Genomic DNA, 25,132 nt, shown 5'->3' on the forward strand with positions numbered 1-25,132 from the left:
TGTAGCCCATCCACCTGAAGGTTTAATGCATTATCGAGTTACTATATACTTCCTGTCAGCTCAGACCAGTCTGGTCATTCTCCTCTGATCTCCCTCTTCAAAAAGGTGCTTCAGCCTGCAGACCCTCCACTTACAGGATGTTTTTTGCTTTTCGCACCATCCTGTGTAAACTCTAAAAACTGTTGTGTGTGTGTAAATTCCCAGGAGATCAGCAGTATTTCAAATACTCAAACCAGCCCATCTGATACCAACAACCATGCCATGGTTAAAGTCATATGTGAACATTAACCGAATCTTTGCTTCCACACAGTTGGCTGATTTGCATAAGTGCATGAATGTGTACAGGTGATCCTATTAAAGTGGATGGTGTGTGTGTGTGTGTGTGTGCGTGTGTGTGTGTGTATTAATATACAGTGTGTATATTATATGTGTACTATTGTGAATATTGTATCTATATATGTGAACGTTTATTTTCTATGTCCGAAAAGAAACATTCACGATTCATCAGTGCATCAGTCACTAGCCTATAGGTCAAATTAATCAACCTAAGCATTCTCATATCATATTAGCCATACACCAGTTGTTTATGCATAACATGCGAATTGACGTCACTATTATAGTCATTGATATGTGTGCGTACATCCCCCTCTTGCAACAGTTTATTAATTAATCACATATTAGACAGTCAGTAGCAGTGTTTTATCACAGATAAGGGTCCCATGCAAATGCTGCACCATGAAGCACCATCTGCCTCCTGCGCAAAGCACACCTCATAACTCATACATCAACACTGCCAGCATGGTTATGTGATGTTTGCATGGAGTCATGAGAGAAGGGAGCGTTCAATTTGCGCAAACTCGGAGAACACGCCGAGGCTCGCTGGCGCAGCGCAGTGTCCGCTCATTTCGTGATGCTCGGTGCGTGGCGCGTGCGTGGCGTCGCGTAGCCCAGCGCAGTTCGTGTGTGCGTGTGTTTGGAGAAGACGGATCTGTCGCTTCGAAATTACATCCACACGCACTGGGGAAAGGTTTACTATAGCCTAAAAGAAGCCGAATCTGAGCAGTCTGCCTATAGGTGCTTAGGCAAAAATCTTAAAGGTCCCGGGCGAATCGTTTAGCACCAGTAGCCTACTCTCTTCCACTAAACCCAGTCCCAGTTTACTGGAAGGTAAGACGCGCTTGCCTGTATACACGATGTGCGGGAAAATTGATCTGATTGCCGTTGATTTGTATGGAATGAATGTTTTTTATTCTGGAGAAACAACCATATAGCCAAGGTTTAGCCTCCATCCCTTCCTAAGACGCAGTAAATGAATGAATGAATGAGTGGATGGGTGTGTGAATGAGTGAGAATTTTCACATGCTGGTTGTGACTGCGGTGGATGGCCTGTTTTCCGCACAATGCATACGTGTTTATTATGTGATCAGGATGCTGCTTTTGAAAATCAGTTAAGGCTGTGAAAAGGAAGAGCAGACATCACACACAAGCCTCGGTGGTTTCTGGTTGCTGTGCGTGTGCCTTGTAAACTGATGTCGTATTTCTACTCATTTAGCGTTAAAACCCAAGCCTCAGAAAGACAGTCTCACAAAACCCAACAGCATCCGAATAAACCGTGATGCTCGTCCAGCGCAGTGGCATCCATAGATAAACGTGACTGCGTATTTTCCCTGCAGGATCTGTCACAGCTCTGGGTAGTTGAAACATTTCAAAATGGAAGACATGATATATATATATATATATATATATATATATATATATATATATATATATATATATATATATATATGTTCATTTTGACATGCCTACATTGGATCGAGGTGTTCTCTTGCATGGGATCTGCGTGATCTGTACACAGAGCTTTGAGGAATTATGGGCAGTAAACTGTTACGCCTTTACGACAGACGCAAAGTGTGTGCTTATTTTAAAATCACTAATGCTCACTCTTTTCTTTGCATGGCGTTAATTAGCTGAGTGTGTGTTTATGTGTGTGTGTGTGTGTGTGTGTGTGTGTGTGTGTGTGTTGGGGGGGGGGGGGGGGGGGTGGAGAATTGAATGTATCGCTGTTTCCTAATGGTTTCCATTCTCAAGGTCATTCACCAAGCGACTGGAGCTTGAAGGAGCTCTCAGCGGTCTTACATAATAGTCTGGAGGTTTAGTTACCAGTGCAGCCCGATTAATACAACCATTTCTGTTTATCGTTAATTAGCCAGTTTTAATCAATAAAGCTTTTCCTGCTCTTGCTCTGCGTGCGCAATGCTACAGCGCTCCACTTGTTACATAATATTGCGCGCAGGTTAGGCAGCAAACAGCAAACGAGCCAAATGAAATGGTGAAGAGACTGTAGACAGGCCCCCTTCAATCAGCCCATGTGTGCGTGTTACTGTGTACATTGTGCATCTGTGTGTGTATTAAGAAATATTACAGAAGTAATTAATTACTTTGAATTGATTACAATAAAATAATAAAGCACATTATATTGGATGTTTATATATATATATATATATATATATATATATATATATATATATATATATATCTATACACACACACATATACATATATAAAAATTTAAATATATGTTTGCTAGGAATGAAGCTATATCTCTAAATGTTCAATATCTTGAATATTTCTAGGTCCCCATTTAAATGTAACTGCTTTGTACAAACATTCAGATTTTCCGTATGTCTAATCTCTTCTATTGAAGGATGTGTTCAGACACGCCGATGGATTTGATCTAAAATGGATCATAAGGTTTTGCACAAACTTGTGGAGCACCCGTGCCAGCTTGAGTGCACACTGTCATTAAAGCAAAAAGGGGGACGTACCAAATACTAAGAAATTAATGTTAAAAATTCATGTAAATATTTCAAAGATTTTATTTTTCACTCAGATTGTTGTCAATAATATAATTCGTTAAAAAAAAGGTAGTTAAATTAGTTGAGACAGGTTGCATGGGAGTAATTAATGTTAAGGTTCTTCGTCAAGGATCCAATCATGGCAGCTTGGAGGTGCTGAGGTTTTGAACTCACAACCTTCCAATCAGTAACTGAGAACCATTGCACCACCATTTACCCATGTGACAGTATGCGACAGTCAATCTGTAAATTTCTAATGTGCCTCTGGAATGTAATGTGTAAATAATGTAATGTCTATAGCAGAAATTGGGTATAATCTCGTTTGTTAGTGATTAATTATGTAATGTGCATCTGGTCAGAAAGCCCATTTGAGATTACTATAACGCTACAGAAAACCAATTAGAGACTTAACTACACTTTGTGTATCACTAATTTCCCACCACCACATCTTACATCAGTTTCTTAAATTGATTCATAAATGATGAATAAATTATTTATGACTATTGTCCACACTTTTTAGTGACTATGGAGGAGTATGTAAGATATCATTTCCCCTCAGGACAGCTTATGATAATTCATGGTCAGGTATGAATGTATCTAAATATATTACTCTTTTCTACAAAGATCATGGGGAAACAGAACAGTAAGCTAACCCCTGAGGTAATGGAGGACCTGGTGAAGAACACAGAATTTAATGAACATGAGCTCAAGCAGTGGTACAAGGGCTTCCTGAAAGATTGTCCCAGCGGTAAACTAAACCTGGATGAATTCCAGCAATTGTATGTTAAGGTAAGTATTTTAATGGTCTTTCATTAAATTGCTGTATATCTTATTGTCTATCAATTGTTACGACGTAGGCCGTCATAATTAAATAGTTGCACGCTTTACTCAACGAGAAACCAACTGAGGTTCAGCTGTAAAATCTAGAACAGCATCACGATGTATTTCAAAATGTATAATTCACCAAAATTATACACTTCATTACACTCACCTGGGTGTGTAAATGGAACATTTTATCATGTTGTCTTTTTGTTTTTAATTTCCTACAATAATGTGAGTGAGACACCAGAAATGCTGTGGAAAAAATTTAATCCTGGATTGGTATATTGGTAATTTGAAGCATTTTAAGTTTGTTTTTACAGAAACTGGATCTGATTGCTGTTTATTTCCAATGTTAAAATAATTGTCTTGGTTTGACAGTCAACTTTCTCTCTGCGATTGTTATTCAATGAACCTGCTGTTTTCCACATTCACATACAAAAAGCCATAAATTAAATTGAAAGTAAACCAATTAGTTACTGCGCTTGATGCTCATCAAGATGATTTGTTTATGTGCAAACCTCACTGTGGGTGTATCTGGAATGTTCCATGTATTTAACACTCTACTCTACTTTTCTAAGTTCTATATACATTCTGGTTATTAATGCTTTCTTAAAATGGACTGCTTGTTATTGATAGCTTCATCTACCAGAGATTGAAACATAGCGCTTATGCTATGATACTCATACATTTTGAATATGTAGTGGAGTAAATCATTACCTTAGGAAATGAACCTTAGTGAATTTTAAAACGAATATAATTGAGCTTGTTTCTTACAGTTCTTCCCTTATGGTGATGCATCAAAGTTTGCACAGCATGCTTTCAGAACCTTTGATAAGAATGGAGATGGTACTATTGACTTCAGAGAGTTCATTTGTGCCCTGTCCATCACATCACGAGGAAGCTTTGAGCAGAAGCTTAACTGGGCCTTCAACATGTATGACCTAGATGGAGATGGCAAAATCACTCGAGTGGAGATGCTGGAAATTATAGAGGTATGTAGACATTTTACCACTGTTTATTAGTTTTGCATTTATAGTTACAGCATTTAGCAGACAACCTTATCCATTGTGAGTTACAGAAGATGGCCTTATCCAGAAGACACACGGATGTTTTTATACCACTTTGATTAAACTTTAAATTCCAGACATTATAGATCTGTAGGAAAATCTTCCGACTCAAGCTAGTGAATCAATTGAACATGAGACTTGGTGGGATATGACACTGTTTTGTTTCTTCTTTATCTAGGATTTTCATCAACATTATGGATATATAAGTTAGAAGTCATGATGCTTTGGACCATTTTAGGGCAACATATGATTTTGAACAGTTTCAAAACTGATTCTTATCAGATAGGTGCATTTTCATTTGCAGTCATTTGCAGTGATCATGCGACTTTGTTTTGATAGCCTATTTTTGGCAGACATACAGAAACAGGCTTTTGTTTAAAAAAAAAAAAATCTGAAAAAGGAACCTTGAGGATGTCAAACAAATACAGCTGGCCTTGTAAGCCAGGGATAATTGTGAGGCTTCAGTTATGTTTTTTCATTTAGCAGATGCTTTGCCCAAGGCAGAATCTATAATTTCAAAGATATAGCTGTAAAAGGATGTTATCCTGAATCTTGATCCTGAGTACTTTTTATGAAATGCAAACTTGAGATGAAATATTGCTTATGTGTGATCAGTGCTATCCAATCCATATTTTTATGTTCAAACTCTAGCTTTAAACATGGCAGTTCAACAACAATAAACATGGTTCAATATCAGTATATGTTCATATAGAAAATGTAGAAAAAATTAATTACAGAAGTGTCAGGTCTTAAGTCAACCTCATAGGACCTGTGTACTAGGGGCACAAATGCTTTTGGCATCAGACACAGCAAAATGCATTAGTTAGTTAATAAAATTCAACATTCAGTAATTTATTGTGATATGTACAGTAAAACAGGCAGTTACACAGTACAAGGAAATTCTTACTCTGCATCCCTTCTGGTCATCAGCAGAACTACAGTTGCTATCAAAATTATTCAACCCCCATTGCAAATCAGGTTTACTGTCAAAATGTACAGACTTTCAGCTGTTTGCAATGAACAAATCAAACAAAAGCAATTGAAATAGTTCAACACAACGAATGCTTCAAGTGGTTTCCCCAAATTCAACTGAAAATGCAACTTATAATGACTTCTCCAGTCTCAAAATTATTCAACCCTCAATAGAATCCCTCACAACAGCACAAATATGCAAAACAGGTGTTGTCTCAAGCACACCTGATAATAGATATTATAAATTAGTTGGAAATGCCTTCCTAGGTAACAAGTGGGAATCTGACTTGATTTAAATTAAACAGAGAAGACTGTTCACAAGTTTAAAAGGTGCCAAGATAAACTGAAATTAAAGCTGGCTCTGGTTCAAGCATGGCTTAGGTCAAACAGCGGAGCCTATTTTTCCAAGCATTACACAAGCATTTTTGAAAATAAGGATTATTTAGCAGATTTACAGCAATTCATTTGGATGACCATAAAGGGAATAAGGATATAATGTGTTCCCTTTCTTTAAAGGCTATTTACAAAATGGTTGGCACTGTGATCATGATGAAGATGAATGAGGACGGCCTGACACCAGAGCAGAGGGTGGATAGAATCTTTAGCAAGATGGATAAGAACAACGATGACCAAATCACTCTTGATGAGTTTAAGGAAGCAGCGAAGAGTGACCCGTCTATTGTACTGCTTTTGCAGTGCGACATGCAAAAGTGAGGGTATGCGAGTGAGCATGCTCTGGACTTAAAATGTTGTAATGTTTTATTCGTGTTAAGCCAATTTCCACAAGATTACGATGAAGTATATTTGGACTATTCAGATGAACCTGCTTCTTGTGGTTGAAAATCTAGTATGCATGAGAATGTCAAATGCTAAGAGTTATAAATCTTAATTTAATTTCAAATTTGCAACAATGTACGATGTGCAAAATAAATGAGCCATTTTCATTATTCCATCGTTAGTCAGTGAAGTGCTCCACAGTAGGCATCACATTTCTAGCTACAATGCTTACAGATCATATTTACCACACTCGCTACTGTATTTCCTACGGTGGTTCAGGCAGTAAAAACAAAATGTCACACTAAATGTTTCTATCAAATCAATATGATCTTAAAAATCAAGGAGAGTAGAGGGGTTAAATTAGCCTCCCTAATGTGCTTGTACCTGATTATAAATGTAAGTTATTTGCATGCATGTACTAAATGTAAAGTTTAATCTTTATCTCTTTTGGCAACCTTGACAAATAATATAAGGAGGCATTATAAATGATAACACTAACAATATTAATGATGTGCAAGATTTACGTGTGATTCATCAGCCCATTAGATATCTTCCCTTGGATGCATGTTTCTCCCAAAAAACCTACAGTATGTACTTGTATAAGCTATCTGTAAGGGCAACGATATATTGTGCATCTTGTCTTGGACCAATTTAGCTTTTATGTGTAAAGAATCTAGTAGCTGTAAACTGATATACACCGAGTTAACAATTTTTTCAGCTACAGTATATATAATTTTTTTACCATACACACCAAGTTGGCAGTGTACTAGGTACAATTTGGATGTATCCATTAAACTGACAACTCCGTGTCTTAATCAGATATGTAAAACTGGAATATAAATGACAACTGCCCAACCACATTACATACATGCCTTTTATTTATACATTAATCATATCAATGTGTGCGTGTACGAATGCGAGTGATTAATTTTGAGAAGTCAGTTTCTGTGGAGGATTGTATTTAATGCTTGTCCTCCCCATAATAAAGAAACAAATCAACGACAAATGATACAGAAATTCACTCTAAATGGTGTGTTTTTATTTAACTTTTTTTTTGTAAAATATTTCAACTCTCTTGACATTTAAATTAACTGTTTACACAGTAATATAATGTATCTTATGAAAGAAAATTGAGTTTTACAAATTATTTGTGCCACAAATTAATTTAATCACCTGAAACAAACATACTGTCGATCATATACACTAAATAAATGACAACTACAAGGTATCTTGCTTAGAAGAATGTACGTTTTCTGTAAACAAGGGTATAAAGAACATGGGCCAAATCATTCCTTATGGTGCATGCCACAACCAATAATGAATGGTCTTATCTCACGCCACTAAGGGTTACCCTACCACATCAACTTTAAGAAACCTAAAATTAGGAATGTATTCTCCCACTGATATTATATATATACCTTTGCCATCTTTGTTTGCACAAGTGGAAAATGTGGTGTTGCTGTTTTCTTGCTTTCCACAAAAAAGAAAGCATCAAGCCAATGCATGTTCTATAAGGCTCAGGATGCTACGCAGTTTTGTCTCCCGAGCTCCTTGTAGCAAATAATAATAATAATAATAACAATAATAATAATAATAATAATAATAATAATAATGTTTGTAAATCCCAAAATTACAGGTGTATATCTTTTCCATGTAAATATCTGTACCCAAAAGGAAAAATGAATGATCAAATTTAAATTCGATTGTGCAGTATGTTGTTTGTGTTTTATTTGTGGCATGTCTTAAACACACTATGTAATGGTTGCGCTGACAACATTGTGATTCCAATCAATAAACTGTCTATGGGCTGTTTTCACAACATACAGTGTGTGCTTAAGTTGTGTATTTCTAAAAACACATTACAACTGCAAAAAGGTCAAACTACTCTCAACCAAAGTGGCCTGTAACGTTTCTCCATCTCTCTCTCTTTTTTTTAATAACATCAGGTAACATGGAAACACACAAGATGAGAACAGGAAATTGGTTAAATTATTCTTTCTGACATTTAGCATTTTTATAAAACAGCTTTTATTAAAACAGCTTTTAACATAGCTTTTCCGTAAAACAGCTGAAGCATATTAAAACTAATAAATAAAACTAAATGCAGAAACATCTAAAAGATATAAAGCATACCCCCTTCATTCTTTGCAAAGCTTAGTGCAGTCTCTTCTTTTGACAGCGTCCTATGACAAATCCTCTGCTTCTGTTCCTCTCTCTGGATCTTGCAGCTGATGGATTTTTATATGAGAACTCTGAGGCAGGTGGCTGTAGGAAAACAGCATATTTTAGTTTCATGAATTTTAGCATAACATGACAACGCTGAGGTGCCTGAAGTTCTCTTCTACCTGGTGGTCAGAGGTGTGATGAAGACGAACTGTCGCAGATGCTGACGCTCCGAGAGCTCAAGAAGCAGGTCTAGTGAGATCCGACGGTTGTGCATGTCCTGCAAAGAAAAAATTATCATAAAGCAATAGAAAGCATTTTTTTTTAAAAGAAGGTCCAAACACTAGTTTTGAGTTTTGAGGTCCAAACACTAGTTTTCACGCATGTCCAAATGCTGCTATGGCACCTCTGAAGTTTGGACACACTTTTACCATGATGCATTAAAGACATGTTTGAAGTTTAGTTATAATCAGACAATGTTTTCTTGAGTTACTGTAGTTATATTCAATGAACCAAGATACTTCACTACCTGCAGAATTTAGAGAAAGGTACTGAACTGGTTTACCCTAGGTTCCAACACAAATATACTAAGAATGTACAGTTATACTGTATAATGGTAGTCATTTAGACATGGGAAGTTTTATGTTTTGATAATACTCTTTCCCCCTTTTTAAGAAAGAAAATTACACTCTATTTGATCAACTTTACACATACAGTATAAATGATTGCACACCATGACCAACTCGAATGAAATGAAATGTCCTCAGAATCAAAATCACTAGGGACTGTGTTCACCTTCATAGTGACAAAATAATCCATAAAAAAATGAAGTGTTACATGTGAAGATAAGCACCTTGCGATAATTCTGACATTGATTTTGTTGGGATTAGACAAAACACTTAAGACTAGTTAGCAAAATATGGTTTCACAATGTATTCACTTTTGTGGTACCAAATTATCCAAAAATTTGCATGCATTAATCCAAGGAAGCAGAGAAAAAAAAAATTGCTTATAGGTCTTATGGTTCAGCAGCTATAAACCAAAACGTAAACCAGAGTTGTCATTTAGTCCATCAACTAATTTTGTTTGCCAGAGAATTAGGTGGGATTACCTGACCACAAGAATTTCTTTATGACATCCCGTTTGGTCTGCATAACTCATTTTAGTGAGAGGAAATAATAAGAAGACAACTGAACTTTGTGAGCGGACCCATAAAACATATTATAGACATATAAATATAAATGCATGTATATGATGTATATAATTACAGATCAATCAATAAATCAGTAGCATTAAACCAATCATGAACATGCACACAGGCCACTTTAAAAGCACAACAAACAATAAAATTTGATTTACCATGTACACATCAAACTCATCCAGGCATCTAAAGGGGGATTCTGTGATCTCCCACAGAGACAGTATGAAGCAAACTGTGGAGAAGGAGCGCTCGCCGCCAGACAGAGAGCGCATGTCATTCACATTGTCATTCTCCCGACCTGGTGGCTTCACCTTTAGCAGACACAAGAAGTCAAATGAAAAGAAAACATCTCACACATAGCATGCTATATTAGCAATTTGCCTACGAGAGTCCTGCTGATTTCAGCAGCAAAGTTAAGCAATCAACATATTGTTGACTAATTTTTAAGACAACTAATACATATATGTATTCCAGCTGAAGTATATATATTTAGTATCTACATTTGTCTATGCTAATCACATTTAAACATCCTTATACTGAGGCCAGTCTTGACAATTCACATATTAGACAGAGTTATTTGATTCCTGTCCTAGAGGGCCACAGCACGGTGGTGTTCTCCTAATTAGCAAACCCTCAACTGAACTAGGTGACCAAAGTGCACTTTGGCAAGGGAGTGTATTGCACAGACACACGGTCATTGCCTTTCATCGCATCACTGTATGAGGACTCCACATTTCACATATAGTTTGGATGCTTTTCTTTAATATGGGTGTGGCAGCGAGGGCATGGTCGAGCGTTGGGTGCGGAAGAGGTAGGTAACGTGTGATGATTATCACAGCTAGCCTATTTATGTGTTTTTGTCCTTTCAGTGAGGCCGTGTATGCCAAAGAGACCTGACTGAGCTGACACACACACACACAAGCTTCTGCAATGGGATAACAAATGATAACCAAAAAACTGTGCATAAGCATCATCATTTTGTGACCTTGCTTTAACAACATCCCACGAAATTAAATATTACACATGCTGTACATTATGTGCACAAAAAAAGATCTTATATTGGCCTCTTCAGGGCTTTTTAGCATTTTAATTAGCCAGTCAGTGAGATGGTAATCAAGATTTTGAGTCTAGATATTTATCTCTTATCTCTTTAGGTGTTTAAAGAACTGAATTAGCCCAGTTGGAATTATCTACTTTACTAAATCTAGCAATCAACATCTTGGAAGAATGTAGAAAGAATGTACAAAGAACGAAGCTCCAGTTCAAAACTGAATGGTTATATATTGAAAACAAAGCAGAACATACTGAGATGGAAAGAGTTTCATTGTTGTGATCGAACATCATGGATCCACAGCAGTGCAGTTTGATGAGGAAATTGTTGAAATATAACTTGCATCTCACTGAGAGGGATCTGTCAGAGCAGCACCAGAGACATTTAGTAAATTCCATATATTCAGGTGATTGAACTAGACAAACTGTCATGACAAACACTTTTTAGGAACTTAAATGCCTATACTATTTAATCTAGATTAGTAACATACTTTAACAGATTGGTATTTTAGGGTAATATTTGAAACTGTTCCCAATCATACAGTAAAGCTCACACTACCGTCTCAGTGTTTTGTATCGAGCCTGTCTGTCAGTCATGATGTTGTCCAGGCGATCAATAAATTTCTTCAGATCTCTCAGCTGACTGAATTTGTTTTTATAATTACTATGAGCCTCGGCATACTCCCTGGTAAAAAATGAAAGTGCGCACACAGTTAATTTCTATTGTTGAATAAAATTTTTAAAAAAAAGCCATTCAATGGTAAAATGATCAAAGGGTGCATACCTGATCACTTGCTCCTGATTGCCATGGGTGCTCTCTTGTGAGCTGATCTTCTGGCGCAGACGTGTGATTTCTGTGTCGATGCTCTTGGCACTCCGATCTGGGCGTTGTGGACAAGGGCAGATTTCTCTGGCTTTCGCTTCAATGTCCTAATGAAAAGGAGGGAAAGTGACATAGTGACACAATACACTATACAATTACCACAGGGACCTCACTGATCACCACTAAGGAATATATTTAGACACCACCACCTCTGAATGCTACCTAAACTCTGTCAGGTGGCAGATATCGGAAGCAGATTCAGGTACACAGTTGCTTTATTTACAAAACTTACAAATAGATCCAAAATGTGAAAACTAGGTAAAAAACAAGCAATGGTCAGGCGATGTGCAAACAGCATGAACAGGGCATGCCACAAGAAATTGCTTGGTGACGACCGACACAAAACACAGTGTATACTTCCCTTAGAAGAAAGAAACACGAAGGCTTAAATACAAAGACTAATCAAGGGACAAACTGAAAACAAGTGAAAGTAATCATGACACACTAGGGAGCCTACCAATGACAAGACATGGGTCAGTCCATACATAGGATTATTTCGCAGTATTATTTTTTGTGATTATTGCGGTCATAAATGTTTGATTTTGCTGTGGCTTTTTTCAAAAATTGTGATGCAATTTTTTGGAGAAAACTACTTGAATTCGCAAAATTGCAACTGCACAAAATTGTTTTGCACTGTGATGTTTGCAGGAAAATGACACCGTTTAACTCATTCATGAGACTGGCTCATAGTCATGTCTGACACATGTGAATTGAAGAGCTTTGGATTTGCATTGTGATTACGTCACATCAATCGAGTCTTCGCCCTGCAGAAAATCTGAAAAATTGCAAGTGTCTCAGAATATTGCGTAATTTGCTTGAGTTTGTGTTAATTTCTGTGACCGCAAAATTGTGAAATCCTGGCGTGACTGATGGGTGGAGACTAGACATGAACCAAAACAAAATGCAAATGGCGACAAAAAACAAACACATGAGAACACGGAAGTAGGTGCCATAGTGCTACATGCAGGGAAATATGTGACACACTCCTAGTCTTAGCCATTAATGTTTAGGATGATTTTAATCTTTCTAAAGGGGTTCCATTTGGAACACATGCTGAAAGTAAATCTCTGTTATAGTGTTCCACATAGAGCATACCTCCAGAGAGATAAACGAAAACATTCTTTAATCAGGTTTATATAAACATATGATTAAATAAAAAGATACAATTTATAATTGCTTGTCAATACCTCTTTTTCCTTTTCTCTGCTAGTGAGGTTTTCTCTCATGGTTTTTATATTGTCCTGGTGTGTCTTGAGCTTCCCTTCCAAGATCTTGAGGGTCTGTTCGAGTTTATTACGTTCAGCCTCGGTTTTCACTTGCTCCTCCTGATCACAACACAAGCAACTTATAGTTGATTGTCATGAGTAGACTTACATGTTTTGCTATAATTCAGTTATTCCCACCAACCTTCAATTGCTCCGTTTCATCTGAGAGTTGCTCTCTTTTGTTTTTCACATCTTTGTATTTCCGATCAAGGTCTGTGATTGCCTTATTATGCTTTTCCAGTTCACTTTTTGCTTCTTTTACATTTTTTGTCTCTAGCTCAATTTTCTGCTCATTTTCTTGACCCTCTTCTTCCTTAGACATCAGATTACATTACACATCAGAAAACATTAGAAAATGTACAGTCAATGAGGTGCTAACTGGTCAACATTATTGCATACAGAATACATACCAGTGAACTGACGTCCTCACTCTGTGTCTCCTCAGCATTCTCAAGCTCAATTATTGATGCTTTAACTCTATTCATACTTTCCTGTGCATGAACACAACAGAACACATGTAAAAATAAAACTGGCGCACCGAAATCCCCAACACAATAGCTGTTAACGCAACATCACTGGGGAAATGATGAATTATAGGATTTAAGAGAACTGATGAATTATACCATGGTAAAACCTGACCAAAGCTGTATATAACACTAAAAACACTAAAGGACTTTGAAAAGGCTGAACATTTGTATTCAATATTTGGCAACAGGTTTCCAGATCTTTCTGCATATCAATCTACTCAAAGTTCTCCTGAAAACCAAATATTTCCTCTGACAGTAAAACTAGACAACTTTTTTGCTTAGTTTGTGTACAAACTGAGAGTGGAGCTTAAGGAATCTGGTCATTGTACCTGATTTTTTTTGCATGCTATTTTGGCACTGCGCAGCTTCTCCTCCATGGACTGAATGTCCTGCCTCACTGAGTTTAAGTGAACTTGAAACCTGTTGAGCTGTGCCTGATGATTTTCCACCTCCGACTGCACCAGACTGCACATTTAAAAAGAAAATGTATTCAGTCACACCTACACATTAACAATATCCTTATTGTGATAGACCAAAAAAGAGAACTCTGACATATAAACACGAATTGCATATTTTTTCTAGAATTTTGAAATGAGAACTTTGAAGCAGAGTAAGCAACTAACTTGTACAACATGTATCATCTGTATTTGAGTATGCACTAGAAAAATATCACAAATGCATCAGTAAAACTAATAAAGAATATGTTTCAAAGAAGTTCACGAAGTATCAAACATGTGGTCAGAAGTAACTAAAAATAATGACAGACATTTGAAACTAAAAATAATTAGTTATTTATTTCTACAGAACAGACAAAAGTATCATCTTATACTGTGCTGTGAAAAAAGTATCTCTCACTTATGTCTAGGACTAGGATTTACTCCTATGCTTTGGATCATTGTCTTGCTCCATATTCCAGTTGTGCTTGAGTTTCAACTTATGGCCTGAAGACCAGATATTCTCCTTTATGAATTTCTGGTAGAGAGCAGAATTCATGTTTCCCTCAATTATTACAAGTTGCCCAGACCCTGAAGCAGCAAAGCATCCACATATCATCACATGGCCACCACCATGCTTGACTGTAGGTATGATGTTCTTTTTGTGGAATTCTGTGTTTTGTTTATGCCAGATGTAACAGGAACACATGTCTTCCAAACAGTTCCATTTTCGACTCATCAGTCAACAAAACATTCTCCCAAAAGGTTTCAGGAGTATCAAGGTGTGTTTTGCCAAAATTCAGACGAGCCTTAATGTTCTTCTGGGTTAGCAGTGGTTTTCACCTCACCACTCTTTCATGGATGCCATTTTTGCCTAGTGTCTTTCTGATAGTTGAGTCATGAACAGTGACCTTTTTTGATGCAAGAGGCCTGTACGTCCTTTGATGTTGTCCCTGGCTCTTTTCTGACTTGCTGTATTTTGTGTTTACTCAGATTGCCTTTGTTTTAATTTCTGAAACAATTTAGTATGAGATATACACGAAAACAGAAGAAATCCAGAGGCAAATACTTTTTCACAGCACTGCAAATAGAGCAAAGTTACTTGCCGAATTTCTGCTTCTGGGTCCCCACCGAGGTATTTGACCATGACTTCTTGTTCGGGGGTGTAATAGCGATTGGTATAAACCTGATCACCATCAGCAGTGAAGGCCTCGCGACAATTTCTAGGGGGCCTCTGTATTTGCATGACTCTCCTGGCAACAGCATTCTCCTACATATAACAGTTTATAAACAATCCCAGATTTAACTAATATTTTGAAACCTTAAATGTTACATTATTCTACTTACACTACAGACTAAATTATAATTATTAAATTTGTAATAACAAGATTATAACTCAGTATTTAACAATTCAGTTTTATATATATATATATATATATATATATATACATACATACATACATACATACATACACACACACATATATATATATATATATATATATATATATATATATATATATATATATATATATATATATATATATATATATATATATATACACACACACATATACATACATACATACATACACACAGACATACATATATATGTACACATCTCACAAAAGTGAGTACACCCCTCACATTTTTGTAAATATTTGATTCTATCTTTTAATGTGACAACACTGAAGAAATGACACTTTGCTACAATGTAGTGAGTGTACAGCTTGTGTAACAGTGTAAATTTGCTGTCCCCTCAAAATAACTCAACACATAGCCATTAATGTCTAAACCGCTGGCAACAAAAGTGAGAACACTCCTAAGTGAAAATGTCCAAATTGGGCCCAATTAGCCAATTTCCCTCCCCAGTGTCATGTGACTTGTTAGTGTTACAAGGTCTCAGGTGTGAATGGGGAGCAGGTGTGTTAAATTTGGTCTCATCGCTCTCACACTCCCTCATACTGGTCACTGGAAGTTCAACATGGCACCTCATGGCAAAGAACTCTCTGAGCATCTGAAAAAAAGAACTGTTGTTCTACATAAAGATGGCCTAGGCCAGGGGTGCACAATACGTCGATCGCGATCTACCGGTCGATCGCAAAGGTAGTGTGTGTAGATCGCATGACGTTAAAAAAAATCACGTCAGCCTATCATCCGTCCTCGCTATAAAATGTCACTTGATTGACATACAGGGCAGCCAGTCATCGCCGCACATGCACATACAACGGCGCTAAGTGCTGCAAAACTCTAGCAAGCTTGCGAGTTGCCCAGTTAGCCTCCAATTTATTTCTTTTGAACTTGAGAAAGGGTTTATAACTGAGTAAAGAAGCTGGACCAAGTAAGAAGCCTAAAACTTACCATTTCCATATGGAGTGGGAGGAGGACTTTTTTTCACTATGTCATTTTCGAAGTGCGTTTGCCTCATCTGCCAGTCTACCATCGCTATACCTAAGAAAGGGAATGTGGAGCGCCATTTTTGGACCCTTCATAAAAACTACCACACCGACTTTCCTCCAAAAAGCGAGCTGAGAAGGAGAAAGGTGAAAGAACTAAAATCCCAGTGGTCCGGACAGCAGTCATTTTTCTCACAGCTAACTACAAAAGCGAAGGCAGCCACCGAAGCATCATCCCGGGTGAGTCACCTCATCGTTAAGAACAAGAAGTCCTTCAGAGATGGAGAGACGGTAAAAGAGGCGTTTGTTGAAGCAGCTGCCTCGCTGTTCCGAGACTTTAAAAACAAATCAGAAATACTGTTTTCGATCAAAGCTCTCCAGCTATCAAGAACCACAATTACGCGGCGCAGTGAAGTCATGGCCGAGGATTTGACCCAGCAACTTTGGAAGGACATCGCAGATTGCGAGTGTTTCTCACTGCAGTTGGACGAGTCTACAGACGTGAGTGACACAGCCCAGATGTGCATTTTTATTCGGATGGTGTTTACCGATATGACTGCGAAAGAGGAGCTGTTAACTGTACTGCCCATGAGAGAACATACACGAGGAGAAGACATATTTCAGTCTTGCAAAAACTTTATCGAGAAAACCCAGCTCCCATTGTGCAAATTGGTGTCTATCACCACAGACGGAGCTCCCGCCATGGTTGGTCGCTTGAATGGATTTATTGCCAAGTGCAGGGAGGACGATGATTTTCCGGACTTCCTCAGTTACCACTGCATAATACACCAACAAGCGTTATGCTCAAAAATGCTAAACATGAACGAGATAATGGATGTGGCAATGAAGATCGCCTGTTCTATTCGCGCCAGATCTCTTCAAAGACGGTTATTCCGTGCGCATCTGAAGAAGGCTGACTGCGACCACTCTGACTTGTTATTACACACTGATGTGAGGTGGCTTAGTCGAGGTAAATTCCTGCAACGATTTCGAGAGCTCTGTCCGGAGATAAAGGAGTTTTTCCGTGTAGCTAAACATGCAGAGTACAACCAACTAAATGACGATCAGTGGCTACTAGATTTGGCATTTTTAACCGATCTGACCAACATGTTGAATGACCTTAATCTAGAGCTGCAAGGAAAAGAAAATACCGTGATGAATATGATCAGCTCAATTAATGCATCCAAATGAAAAATGCAACATCTCTCCTCAAAGCTGCAGGGCCATAATTTGGCAAACTTCCAGAACCTTGTGTCAGAGCTGGAGATGCAAGGGAAGTCATGTGTGCAGCTTGACAGTGCATGCTACATAGAGCAGATTGACATTTGTCTGTCAGAGTTTGACAAACGCTTTCAAGACTTTGCTTTAATCGAGCCAATCGCTACATTCATGTGCGATCCAGTTCGGGAAGATGCTGAAGTTGTTTCATTCGCATCAAAAATTGCAGCACTGTTTCACCTGAACTCTTCTGGAGTGGAGGATGAGATTTTGATACCACAAGCCGACACTGAGTTGAAGTCCAGAGCTCATGGACAGTTCTGGAACTTACTCACAGAGGAAAAGTACCCCAACATGAGGAAATGTGCCACCTCCTTGACTGCATTATTCGGCTCCACTTATTTATGGGAGTCAGCTTTTTCACACGTGAAGATCATTATGTCCAAATACCGTTCCACCATGACTGATGATCATTTGGAAGTTTGCTTGAGGCTGGATATCAGCAACTACTGTCTGGACCATGCATCCCTGACTGATTCCATTCAGTGCAAGTCATCAGAGTAAGGTAGGCTAATGACAAAAATGTACACAGTTGTATTGTGCAATATGGGTTCATGCAGTTATTCAAGGTATTCAAACAGTTTGCTGAAGACAAGCAGACTAAGGACATGGTTTACTGGAACCATGACCTGTGGTCTGATGAGACCAAGATAAACTTATTTGGTTCAGATGGTGTCCCGCATGTGTGGCGGCAACCAGGTGAGGAGTACAAAGACAAGTGTGTCTTGTCTACAGTCAAGCATGGTGGTGGGAGTGTCATGGTCTGGGGCTGCATAAGTGCTGCCGGCACTGGGGAGCTACAGTTCATTGAGGGAACCATGAATGCCAACATGTACTTCGGAAAGCCTTTGGAGACTCGGCCGCAAGCCAGTATTCCAGCATGATAATGACCCCAAACACACCTCCAAGATGACCACTGCCTTGCTAAAGAAGCTGAGGGTGAAGGTGATGGACTGGCCAAGCATGTCTCCAGACCTAAAGTCTATTGAGCATCTGTGGGGCATCCTCAAATGGAAGGTGGAGGAGCACAAGGTCTCTTACATCCACCAGCTCTGTGATCTCATCATGGAGGAGTGGAAGAGTTCTCCAGTGGTAACCTGTTAAGTTCTGGTGAACTCCATGCCCAAGAGGGTTAAGGCAGTGCTGGAAAATAATGGTGGCCACACAAAATATTGACACTTTGGGCCCAATTTGGACATTTTCACTTAGGGGTGTACTCACTTTTGTTGCCAGCAGTTTAGACATTAATGGCTGTGTGTTGAGTTATGTTGAGGTGACAGCAAATTTACACTGTTATACAAGTTGTACACTCACTATCTTACATTGCAGCAAAGTGTCATTTCTTCAGTGTTGTCACATTGAAAGATATAATCAAATATTTACAAAAATGTGAGGGGTGTACTCACTTTTGTGAGATACTGTGTGTAATATATATATATATATATATATATATATATATATATATATATATATATATATATATATATATATATATTTATAACATAACTGGAAAGCCCACTGACTGTGAAACTTAAAGTATTAATCTACTTACTTTGATTATAAGAATACATTCAACGCTCCGCATGTCTATCAAACAATTAGTGATCACAGGATTGTCAATGACAAGAGTGTCCAAAACCGATGGAAACTCTGGGTGGTGTACACCTCTAACAACAACAAAAATGAAAAGCAGGAAGATGCCAATTAGCAATCGCATTTTCAGAAAGCATGTGAGACCAAATGTGTGTTCCAATCCTCATCAGATGACAACCAAGAACATGTAACTACCACCCACTAATGGTGCATGCCATTTTTGTGGTCAAAAATCTTTACTCTGCATTGCACTCTGAAATCTAATCCGGGAATTATACAAGAGGAAATCTGAGAAGTGTGTCAGTTTGACAACTTATTTCGACATATGTTGATACCAGTATCAATTGTCCCTATAGACCAAAATGTATACTGGAAATTAGCTGTAACTGCCAGTTTGACAAGCTAAAGCTTTCATCACATTCACAGTAAAATGTCTACCATTGTCCTTTTAGTTTAATATGAGCATTTAAAAAAAAAAAAATTCCAAGTTTCAGGGACTTTCTTCTACATTCTTGACGTTAATCAAAACTTAGACAAAAAGTGAAATACTTACCGGTTTTGAATGTTGTAAACATGGTCTGTGAAAGCGCATACCACAATCTGGGGTCTGCTGCCAACAGAGAAATGTGGACGCATCAGCTCCTGTAGAACCTTTTCATCCTTGTAATTGTCACAGCAAAACGTTTTCATGAAACTCCGTAAGCAACTTTCCACAGCCACAGCTAAACTTGGATCCTTAAGTCTGATGCATGCACCTGGCAGAGAGAAAAAAAGCAAGAAAATTATTTCAGACTTTTCAATTTGGCTTAAAAGATAAAGGACTTATTCAAAAGCAAATATACTTATACCCTCATTAATAGACAATGTTTGAGTATGCTTGTTTCAATACACGGAAATTTTTTTTTAAGTGTACAAATTTAATCTATGACAAAAAAGGTCCAGCATAATCAAGGTAAAAGAAATCTTAGACTGTCGCATGACATCTGTCCAGACTCTTGATAGCTTAGATTTCTGATTCAAATCCCTTTGCAACCATTTCGGTAAAACTTACAGGACTTACAGGACATCAGTGATTCATAAAATATGAATTTAAGCAACAGCAATTAAACTTTTCTGGTACTGTGCCTCAAAAATGTCAAAATCATGAAGTTTATCAGATTGTGAAGGCAGATAAACCATGAGAGAGGAAAACCCTCAGCTACACACGATCCTGTGATATAAATAAACTTCTCACCTATTGGTCCCACAGGTTTCTTAATGAAGCGTCCTTGAGCATGTGCTTTGTCTATTGACTCCAATAATTCTGGCATACGATCACCAAATCGTCTCAATCTGTTGGATTTGCTGGCTGTGAGTTGGTTCTTTCTCTTCACTTTGGACTCCAGAGAGACCTGGATGTTTTTTTCTTCCATGCTAAAACACAAGAAAGCAAAGTAAGATTTTTTTTTTCTCTGTACACGTTATACTGTACTTGGCATTACATTCTACACTTACAAAGCATCATCCTAAATGCAAACAGTGAAGGTATCATTATGGTTAATTACCTGAAATTATTCTTCATGCCAGTTGACATGTATCGAACTGCTGGGTGTATTAAAACATTTTACCTAAACGTAAATTGTGATATGGGGCCAGTTTTACCTTAGCTTGTCATATTCTTCCCTTCCTTTGAAAAGGGCCTGCTGTTTCTCCTTGATTTCTTGATTAAGGGTTGTAGACTCTGCCTCAATGTTTTCCAGCTGCTTCTTCAGAGCAAATATTTTCTTTATCCGCTGTGTCTGCTCTGCCTCGTGATTCCTTCTCGTATTATGGCAAAAAACAATAGAAAATGCTCAGTAATTCACAACTGGCAAACTACAGTGACAAACTTGGTATTTAGTTTGTCATATTAGCACCTTACATATTACTAAAGTATCTATCAAGGGTAAGTGACCTTAAAGAACCATCGCTGACCATATGACATGTTAATGTTTTAATTCATAACGTTCCCATGCAGTGCCAGTAATGTTGGAAGGCACTGTCTGTTAATATATTTCTCACTCTGTATTGTCCTTACCAAATGTGACCCACCTGTTATTTATGTTATTAATTCTCTCCCGGAGAAGGCATTGCTCTTTTTCTAATTGTTTTAATTTGTTCACAGCACGAAAGTACACCACCTAAAAAAAACCCCAGCAAAATAAAAAATAAAATACTAGCCATGCATATGGGTCATGATTGATCAAAGGAAATGATTGTTTCAGGAAATAAAATTAGGAGAGTGTCTTACTTCCTGGTTCTTCTGATTTTTACTCTTGAGCTTTGCCTCTTCTTTCAGTTTTCGACTGTCCTCTGCTAAACATTCATCCTCCTCTTTCAGTTTTCCAAGCTTCTGCTGGATATCCTGCAGTTTCTTTTCAGTAACTGCAACTTTGCTCTAGAAGAGGAATCACAGACTTTTCAGAGTATAGGAAAAGCCATATATCTAGCATATATTAGCTTTGCAGATGACACAAATGATGAAATGCCCTCAATTCAAGCATGAATTATGTTCTTCCTATTTAAATAAATCCCTTAACAATACACAGTGTTCAGTTCAAGAATGCAGCAGTGACAGCTGTTCATCACATACCTGACATAGCTGTAGCTTTTGTTCATTACGTTCATCAAAATGTTCTTTATCAATCTGTTCCTTTAGTTGTTGTACTTCTCTCTCCTTTTCTCCCACCTGGTCAAATAAACAAAAACTTTAATGTCTAATATTTAATGTTACATTGTTCAACATGTACCAAGCAACCAGGAGAGAAAACATACCAGAGCCCATGCCATCTTTTTCTTTAAATCTTCCAGTGTCTCCCTCATTTTCTCAAGTGTTGATAGACTTTCATACTTTTCTTTCTTTTGTAAAAACAACTGTCTGAGATCTCGTAGACACTAAAAATGCATAACAACAGTGATTAACCAATTTATAGGAGCATAGTATGAATTATTTTAGGGAAGACTAGTTTACCTCCTCCTGCCTTTCCACTTGTTCCCGTGTCAGAGCTTTGGTCTGCTTGATGTGAATGTAGTCTCGCTTCATCTGCTCTAGCAGAGTGGCCTTCATGAAAAACTTTCAAACAAGAGAGACAATAACTCTTAACAAAAGACTCAGGTTTGTGATTCAATAAACCTGATTGCAAAGTACATCAGATAACTTCAGTAAACTGTGTTTAAATTTAAACATAACCCTTTAAATTGTAAATGTAACATAAAACATCAAATAATTTTTAACTTTGCTTTAAAGAGATTTTATTTTAAATTATTACCTTGTACTTATCTGCTTCGCTTTTTGAATGAAGGAATTGTTTACTCATTTCCTGATTTAAGATTGAGACTGGATTGTCAACCTGTAATAAGTACAATACAAGAAACATCAAATTGGCACAAGTGAAATAAAAAACAAACAAAAAAAGAAGATAAAAATGAACAACTTCGCAGAATTAAAAAAATTACCTGTATATTGAAATGGTCCAATATTGCTGTTAACTCTTCCTTCTTTGTAGAGACAATAATCCCTGAAGACACAGAAATACTAGCTTGTTTTATTTATTTTTTTTAAACAACATATTGTTTAAAGTATTGCACATATTGGTCAGCAAAAAACTATTTTATGTATTTATTAATACCAGACTTGTTCTTGATTTTGCATGTCCTGCAACCATCGCCAGTGATCCTTTGCTCAACAGAGATGCAATCCCCATATACATCACCTTTATAAGCATCGCTTCCTCTGTTTCTCAATTTTACGGTAACTTCTGCAGAGCTGGATATGGAATGATATTAAAGCACAACATAAGACAGTTTTTTTCATAGTAAATAAGACCAATGTCCAAAAAAAAAAAAAAACAAAAGGAGAAAAAAAAAAAAAAAAAAAAAAAAGGGAGACCCACCTTTCTCCATATTTGACAAAACTCTTCAAAGAGGCTCCTCTGTTGGTTGTAGTTGCTTTACCACCCAGGCCAACAATGAGAGCAGTAAGGATAGCACTCTTCCCACCTAACAGTATCAATAAATAATATCAAATACTGTACCATTATCAGCATAATGGTACAGAAGACACATATAAGTGTGATGGTTGTCTACATAATTTTGGCCTTATACTGTATCTACCTAAACGTTTGATCAGCTTCAGAAATGCGTATACTGGGAGCTCTCTGTAAAACATCCTCACTTATGTTCTTTCAAGCATAATGAATGATCTTGCTCATAAAGTGTACTCTACTCCTTTTCAAGCTGAAAATGGATGAAAGTATGCTATTTGGCTTTAATTCAACTTGATGTTGATGTAACGTAATAGCGTAAATAATTCTGTTCGTCCTTACTTCCATTATTTCCAACAATAAAATTAACATTTGGTCCAAACTGAAAAGGGCCAAGCAAGTGATGACTCATGAAGTTCTTCAAAGTGATGCTCTCAATAACACCAATATCGCCAGCACTCTGAAACAAACAAACAAACAAAAATTAAAGGTCAGTTCAATGAAAGGTATAATTCTGTCTAGCTATGAAATGACTGACTGAGGTAGAGAAATGGTGCTCCTGAAGAAAGCCTGTTTCTTCCTCCATGTCCTCATCCTCTTGGCCATGTGTCGTGCCCTCTGTCCTGCGGGTTTTCGCAGGCTTTTCAGCAAGCTGAGCATTGATCTTTCTTTTACTCATAGTACAAATAGGCTAAAAAATAGAAGAGTAACTTGTGAGTAATGCATGTATGTGCTTTGTATTAGGTTTAGATTAACACTTAGCAATAACAACCAAGTGACAGGTCAAGACATGAGCTGAACTTTCAAAATAAACTGGACCACAACCTGTTAAGTATAGTATTCTCGTTCAGCTTAACACAGTTTATTATTTTTCAAACACACACACACACACACACACACACACACACACACACACACACACACACACACACACACACACACACACAGAGAAACACACAATCGAATCACATAAAGGGTCAAACAAACAAAACTTATGCAAAAACTGGCGCCAAATAGCGTCAGTACTGTCATGGCTGAAAGCGAAACATTGTACAGTTGAAGGAACCCACTGCACTGACTTCATTTCCGACGAGTATGGAACCCTTCATACTGTATAGCATAGGTTCGCATAACGTTTATTGTTAAATCGTATTCAGTTCTGTAAAATATTTAAACTGACTTACTCCACTTCCTCGCGTCTGGAAGCGAACGTTTCTTCACACTACTTTGCCGCTTCCGGTTTAGAAACGGTAGCGAGCAGTGGGCGTGGCTAAAGCAGTAAGCATTACGTCACCAGCCAATTTCCTTAGTGTGCTCAGCAGGCAGCTACGTATTTTTCAGAAAGTATTCTTTCACTCTCTCCTCTTTCCATGAATGCAATGTATTTTTGAAACAATTGCGCTTTCCTCCCAACTGTATTAAATAAAAGGTTCATTACTTGAACTTTTCTACACAGTGAGCGTTAGTGGCATCTGGTGGTCAAAACGATGAAGTGCAGCTCCTAGTGAATGCTGCAGCGAGGTTTTAGTATCCAGTTAGCACATCTACATCCATGCATCTTCTATACCGCTGAATCCTTTTCAGGGTCACGAGGAAACCTGTAGCCTATCCCAGGGAACATGGGTCACAAAGCGGGGTACACCCTGGATCACAATCCAGTCACAGGACACACAATATGGACACTTTGACATGCTAATCAGCCTTTCCTCATCTTTGGACTGGGGGAGGAAACCCCCACAGCACGGGGAAAATATGCAAACGCCGCACTCCCACAGTAGGAATCGAACCCTGAACCCTGGAGGTGTGAGACGAACGTGCTAACCACTAAGTCACTGTGCGCCATTTAAC

At 37.7% G+C, this 25,132-nt stretch overlaps 2 protein-coding genes across 2 annotated transcripts; one reads left to right on the forward strand and one right to left on the reverse strand.

Moving 5' to 3' along the window:
- The first annotated feature begins 778 nt into the window (after positions 1-778).
- On the forward strand, positions 779-8,314 carry vsnl1b (visinin-like 1b). Its single transcript, XM_017476071.3, has 4 exons — positions 779-1,167; positions 3,480-3,644; positions 4,454-4,669; positions 6,233-8,314. Exons 2-4 carry the CDS (start codon positions 3,483-3,485, stop codon positions 6,428-6,430), a joined length of 576 nt encoding a protein of 191 aa, XP_017331560.1. The 5' UTR covers positions 779-1,167; positions 3,480-3,482; the 3' UTR covers positions 6,431-8,314.
- Positions 7,511-24,572, reverse strand: smc6 (structural maintenance of chromosomes 6). Its single transcript, XM_017476070.3, has 27 exons — positions 24,469-24,572; positions 23,823-23,975; positions 23,627-23,744; positions 23,195-23,300; positions 22,931-23,067; positions 22,758-22,819; positions 22,571-22,651; positions 22,273-22,374; positions 22,077-22,196; positions 21,895-21,990; positions 21,553-21,699; positions 21,354-21,442; positions 20,925-21,080; positions 20,518-20,696; positions 19,837-20,038; positions 19,243-19,357; positions 15,123-15,286; positions 13,912-14,047; positions 13,466-13,546; positions 13,198-13,368; positions 12,978-13,115; positions 11,692-11,837; positions 11,467-11,592; positions 11,163-11,268; positions 10,016-10,168; positions 8,839-8,936; positions 7,511-8,758 (listed from the first exon to the last, which is right to left on the reverse strand). Exons 2-27 carry the CDS (start codon positions 23,961-23,963, stop codon positions 8,677-8,679), a joined length of 3,252 nt encoding a protein of 1,083 aa, XP_017331559.1. The 5' UTR covers positions 23,964-23,975; positions 24,469-24,572; the 3' UTR covers positions 7,511-8,676.
- Between the last annotated feature and the right edge of the window lie 560 nt (positions 24,573-25,132).

The sequence above is a fragment of the Ictalurus punctatus genome, chromosome 9 (genome assembly GCF_001660625.3).
Source record: "Ictalurus punctatus breed USDA103 chromosome 9, Coco_2.0, whole genome shotgun sequence".
NCBI lineage: Eukaryota > Metazoa > Chordata > Actinopteri > Siluriformes > Ictaluridae > Ictalurus > Ictalurus punctatus.